General features: G+C 44.2%; 1 protein-coding gene across 1 annotated transcript; it reads left to right on the forward strand.

The window, feature by feature from the left end:
* The first annotated feature begins 362 nt into the window (after positions 1-362).
* On the forward strand, positions 363-1,592 carry LOC134792342 (uncharacterized). Its single transcript, XM_063763611.1, has one exon. The coding sequence runs from the start codon at positions 363-365 to the stop codon at positions 1,590-1,592; it is 1,230 nt and encodes a 409-aa protein (XP_063619681.1).
* Positions 1,593-6,241: the final 4,649 nt, after the last annotated feature.

Below are 6,241 nucleotides of genomic sequence, written 5' to 3' on the forward strand. Positions count from 1 at the left end.
CAGCTATCGTGCTGATAAAAAATAAATTTAATAATTTTGTGCCAATCCGAATGCTGATGGATAATGCTTCTGCTTGTAACTTTGTATCATTGAAGTGCGCTCAAAAACTGGGAATACCAATTAGAAATAACTCACCAACGGTGAACGGTGTTGGTCTTTCGTCGACTGACACTTTTGGAATTGTCGATTGTGAGATAGTTCCTTCGAATGGGGACTCCTCATGCAAATTTTCGTTTGAAGCGTTCGTGCTTCCCAAGATCTGTCATGATATGCCACCAGAACCACTGAATGTCTCTTCTTGGAGGCATCTGAAGGATTTAGATCTCGCTGATCCGTCTTTTCACAAATCTGGACCTATAGACATGTTGGTTAACGTCAACCTTTTCGCTGCTGCACTACAATCTGGCGTTGTCAAGGGCAACGCAGATGAGCCCATAGCTGTCCGCACTGTTTTCGGCTGGTTGGTGATGGGTGAGTGCCCTATAAACGTTAACACTTCTCGTTCTCGTTGTCATAAAGGTTCAGAAGGTGATACTCAGAGGTGCTATCTCGTGTCGAGTCTATCATTAGACAATAATATCAAGCGCTTCTGGGAACTGGAAAGTGTAGATCCTCCCAAAAATATCGTTTTGTCGAAATCAGAAATGTCGTGTGAAAACCAAATGGAAACTTCATATTGTCGCACTCCTGAGGGTAGGATGGTAGTACCATTAACTTATGTCGATCCTCAGGATAAACCCAGGTTTTCAAATTGTCGTGAGATAGCTCTCAAGCGTCTCTTAAATTTAGAGAGGAAATTCAAATTGAATCCTCAGTTTCGGACAGCTTATGTCAATTTCATGGATGACTACCTTAGTTGCGGTCACATGGTGGAAGTTGATCCTCCCTTGTCGTCTGAAGGTCAGTTTTATTACATCCCCCACCACGGAATTTTGCGCCCTGACTCCTCCACTACTCCTCTTCGTTGTGTTTTTGACGCCAGCGCCCAAGATTCTTCAGGGAAGTCCTTGAATGATACACTGCTCGCCGGCCCTAAATTGCAAAATAACATATTTGACTTGTTGGCTCGTTTTCGATGGCATGCAGTAGTGTTCACCGGTGACATCAAACAAATGTACCGGCAGTTCCTTGTCGATTTGCAGGACTGCGACTATCAGCGCATTTTGTGGCGTCCGTCACCTGATGACCCTGTGAAAGATTATCGTTTGCTCACAGTGACCTATGGTGTGTCCTGTGCTCCATATCAGGCGCTCTGGTGCATATCGAAATTAGCAAAGGAGTTTTCGTCTCGTGCTCCTCAAGGTGCTGCAGTGTTGGCCAGGGATGCGTATGTCGACGACGTCGTTTCAGGTGCAGACTCAGTCGAAGATGCGTTAGTGTTACGACAACAGTTGGTGCAAATATTATCGTCTGCTCAGCTTCATCTGCGCAAATGGACCTCTAATAGCCCTGAATTCTTAGGCAGCTTGCCTGGTTCAGAGCTGTATTCAGATCAACTTCACAATTTCGAAAACGTCCATGATTTATCGTTAAAAATTCTCGGTTTGTCGTGGCTTCCAAGGAAGATACTTTCACATTCAAGACCTCCTTGAATGATTGTCGTTGTACGAAGCGATCGATCCTCTCGGACATCGCTCGTATCTTTGATCCTCTAGGTCTATTGTCGCCTGTCGTATTTTTCGCAAAATATTTAATTCAACTTCTATGGGTTTCTGGTGTCGATTGGGACAACGAGGTTCCTATCGCTATCGCTCAAGAATGGCGTAAATTCAAATCGCAATTGGCCGAAATGAGCTCTTTGTCAATTCCCCGTAGAATGGTTGTATCTTTCGTATCGTTACAGCTTCACGGGTACTGTGACGCCTCGGAGAAGGGTTACTGTGCTGTCATTTATTGTCGTGTCGTTCAAAATGACGGATCCGTTGTCGTGCGTCTTTGTTGCGCTAAAACGAAGGTGGCCCCCCTTCGTAAATGCTCTATTCCGAGATGCGAGCTGTTAGCTGCTGTCTTGTTGTCGGACTTGATTGTCTCGTTTACCGAAGCTCTAAAAGATTTTCACACCTTTGATGATATCCACGCTTGGTCAGACTCTACTGTCGCGCTGACTTGGATTCGTTCGTGTCCATCAAAGTGGAAAACTTTTGTGGCTAATAGGGTTGCGCATATACAAGAAAACGTTCCCCCTGAAAATTGGCACCACGTTTCTGGTTCGGATAATCCAGCAGATTGCGGCTCCCGCGGTTTGTTACCTGCTGATTTAATCCAGAATACGCTATGGTGGGCGGGGCCTACTTGGCTGTCTAATCCTCAAGAATCTTGGCCGCAATCTGAGATCTTTTCAGATCAAGCTGCTTCGAACGAGCAAAAAATCTATAGTTTGTTCACAGACTCTAATATATCGTTGATTGACAACATGTTGAGCAGATTCTCGTCTTTACAACGCATATTGCGTATTTTCGCTTATTGTTTTCGGTTCATGCATAACTTGCAAAAATCATCGTCGAAAATCACAGACCCGAATCTGTCGTCTGAAGAAATTACGAAAGTTCTTCATTTTCTCGTGAAACGTGTCCAGGAGCGAGCCTTCGCCTCAGAATTGCGGTGCTTGTTGACAGATAAGTCGACCCACTCTCTATCGAAACCCATGCGGAAATTGGCGCCGTTTGTGGATGAGCGTGGAATGCTCAGGGTGGGCGGCCGCCTTTCTAAAGGAGACCTGTCGTTCGATGTGAAACATCCACTGTTATTGCCTCGTGATCATAGGTTGACTACGCTGATCATTGAGGATTACCATCACCGGTTTATGCACCCTGGATTGCAAACGTTGCAAAATTTATTATCCCAAGAATTCTGGGTTCTATCGGCAAAAAGGGCTATAAATTCGGTTATTTCATCTTGTATGAAATGTTTTCGCGCTCGGCCTAAAGTGGCATCTCCGCCAATAATGGGCAATTTACCATCGTTTCGCATTAATCAAATCAAACCATTTTCGTCAGCCGCAGTAGACTACGCTGGTCCCTTTGACACAAGTTTGGCCCGGGGCCGTGGTTTACGCACATTTAAATCGTATATTTGTGTTTTCGTATGCACTGCCACCAAAGCAGTACATCTTGAGCTGGCTTCAGAGCTCACCACAGAGGCTTATCTCGCAGCTCTGCGCCGTTTCATTTCGCGCCGCGGCCGGTGCTCTAGGTTGATCTCGGATCAGGGTAGAAACTTTATTGGCGCATCTAATATGCTCCAAGAATTCATGGCCAAGGCTTCACGTGCAGAACAAATAAATTTCGTTTTTAACCCGCCCGGCAGCCCACATTTCTCGGGGTTAGCCGAGGCTGGTGTAAAGTCAGTAAAGACACATCTCGCTCGCGTCGTGGGTTCTCAGCGCCTTACATTCGAGGAATTTTATACCATTTTGACCCAGATTGAGGCGATGCTGAACTCACGGCCTTTGTCCCCTGTCAGCTCAGACCCAAACGACCTGTCAGTGTTGACCCCCGGACATTTCCTTACTTTGGAGCCGCTCACCATATTGCCTGAAAGCAACATGGTCGATGCGAAATTAGGTCCACTTCAGAGATGGAAATTGTTACAAAAGATCCATCAGGATTTCTGGCGTAAGTGGCACGTCGAATATCTGCACACATTGCAGCAGCGCCACAAATGGTTCGATAGCCAGAAAAACATTGTCGTCGGGACGCTCGTGCTTATTGTCAATGAGCAATGTAGCCCCATGAAGTGGAAAATTGGCCGGGTAGTACAACTCCATCCAGGGAGTGACGGAATTTGTCGAGTTGTCACAGTTCGCACAGAATCGGGCGAACTTAAACGTCCGATAGTTAAACTGTGTCCCTTACCTTTGCAAAACTAAAGTGTTAATTCACTATCTTATAGTCATAAGTACTAATTTTATCGTAGCTTTAGATTAAAGAAAAAAAAATAGTAATAGGAAAATAAACCCTAAGCCATATCGATTCTATCTTATCCTCAGTTGACAATAATAGTACAAACTTGTGGAAAATACGTTGTATTTTGGTGAGCGGAAAATGTTAAGGATTGTAGTCTTAAAATAATTTCGCCTGGCAACATTATCGACTTATCGTTCAAACTTAAAAAAAAAATATATTTCCTTCTTCTCGTATCGCGAATGTAAGATGTCGGAGCGCGCCTCGCTGCGCTAATTATTATTTTCGAATATTATCGTCTCGTTTCATCTAAAAGATTCAATTTCATCTGTAAATTGTGTATAATCCTTGTGGACGGCTAATCAGTTGAAAGAAGCACTGCTCCTGCTCCGTTTCGGTGTCCACGCTGGTTCAGGTAACTCGGATTCGAGGTAAGTCTGGACGAGCCCAGGGTCTGAGCAGCCTACGCCAGCCACCACCGAGAGCTGCACCGTCATCTACAGCTCAGCAAGGTGAGTGCTTTCCACAATTGATCTAGCCTGTCCTAAGTTCGTATCGTATATCGTTTCGTGTCTCGTCTCGTAATTCGTTGAATACAGTCCACATAATTTTAAAATATCGAAGTAAAATAATCCCATTAACACTTTGAATGGTAATCTTTTTCATGAATATTGGCAATCAGTTAAAGTTAATACGGTTAGGTACAAACAAGAGGTAGGTAAGTTTAGCAATCCTGTCATCATCATCATCATCATCATATCAGCCAGAGGACGTCCACTGCTAGCTGGATATAGGCCTCCCCCAAAGAGTGCCACAATGACCGGTCTTGTGCCACCCGCATCCAGCGGACTCCCGCGACCTTTATCAGGTCGTCAGTCCACCTTGTGGGGGGGTCTACCCACGCTGCGCCTTCCGGTACGTGGTTGCCACTCGAGAACCTTTCCGCCCCAATGGCCATCGATTCTACGGGCAATGTGCCCTGCCCACTGCCACTTAAGTTTAGAGATTCGGAGGGCTACATCGGTTACTCGGTTATTTCTGATGCGATCACGCAGAGAGACTCCCAGCATAGCCCTCTCCATTGCCCTTTGGGTGACTTTGAGCCTTCTCATGAGGCACACAGTAAGCGGCCACGTTTCAGTTCCATATGTCATCACTGGCAACACACACTGGTCGAAGACTTTCGTCTTGAGACACTGCGGAATATTAGTTACCCTTTAAACCTCAGAAAGTAATTGTGGTCTTGATTTGAAAAGAAATACCCGTAAATAAAGGGTAGGTAAAAAGGTGGAAGTTTTGAATGAACGGCAAGGAATGCGGCATCCAAACCGTTGGTCGTGGGTTCAAACTCCGGATCATACCTCTACCACTGAATTTCTCGGGGACTATAGTTTTTATGTAGTATAATATCATTTGTTGGATTAGTATATAAGTTGTATGTATAATTGATGTAAGGACATTATAGGAGTTGTGTGTCGCGTCCCCAATCCACACTAAACTAGCGATGGGACTATAACCCCAACCTTCTTGCACAATGACAGAAAGGCAGTGCGTAAGGATGTACATATTATGTATCACTATTTAAATCTAAATAATTTTTTCTGATAAATATTACATAAAAAGACTCGATTCGAACTTTAAGATATGTCAAATATTACGTCTACATACGATATGGATTAGATATGTCAGTGTCAAAAGTGACGTTTCTTCAAACAAAAACGTCACTTTTGTCATACGTCACTGACATATCTAATCCATATCGTCTTTAGACCAAATATTTGGGATTATCTTATAGTTCGAATCGGGCCGAAGTCAAGAGGAGGGAATTCCCGACGTCCTTGAATCTATAAGCGTTAATGCAAATAATCTTTTTAAAATATGTATTTGACACTTTTGCCGTGAACATGACACTGTCTCAGCTCAGCATTCTTAACCCGGGAGTCATTTGCGTCAAGGCACTGTTAACGAAAATTTCCTAAATGTGTTGTTTAGTTTGTTTGTGTAGAAATGCGTCCGACAGAAAATGATTTTGATGACTCAAGATATGTTATAGGCCTTCCAAAATTGAAGCCCTTACCTTGTGACAAATTGTACAAGTTGCCTTTAGTCGCACCTGGGCAAGCGCGCAATGTGCACGTGCTAACGAGCTCCCGCTCACCGAAAGAGAAAGAGACAAGCTCATATTTAACAACGAGCATGACAATGATGAATGGAATGCGAATATTAATAAAAAATAACAGATTTCTTCGTAGGTACCGTAAAATGGGGTGAGTAGGGATTGCGTGGAGAGTTGGGTTATGAATAGGGAGAGAAGGGATGTCAGGGGGGTGAGATGGTTT

The sequence above is a fragment of the Cydia splendana genome, chromosome 7, assembly GCF_910591565.1.
Source record: "Cydia splendana chromosome 7, ilCydSple1.2, whole genome shotgun sequence".
Taxonomy (NCBI): Eukaryota; Metazoa; Arthropoda; class Insecta; order Lepidoptera; family Tortricidae; genus Cydia; species Cydia splendana.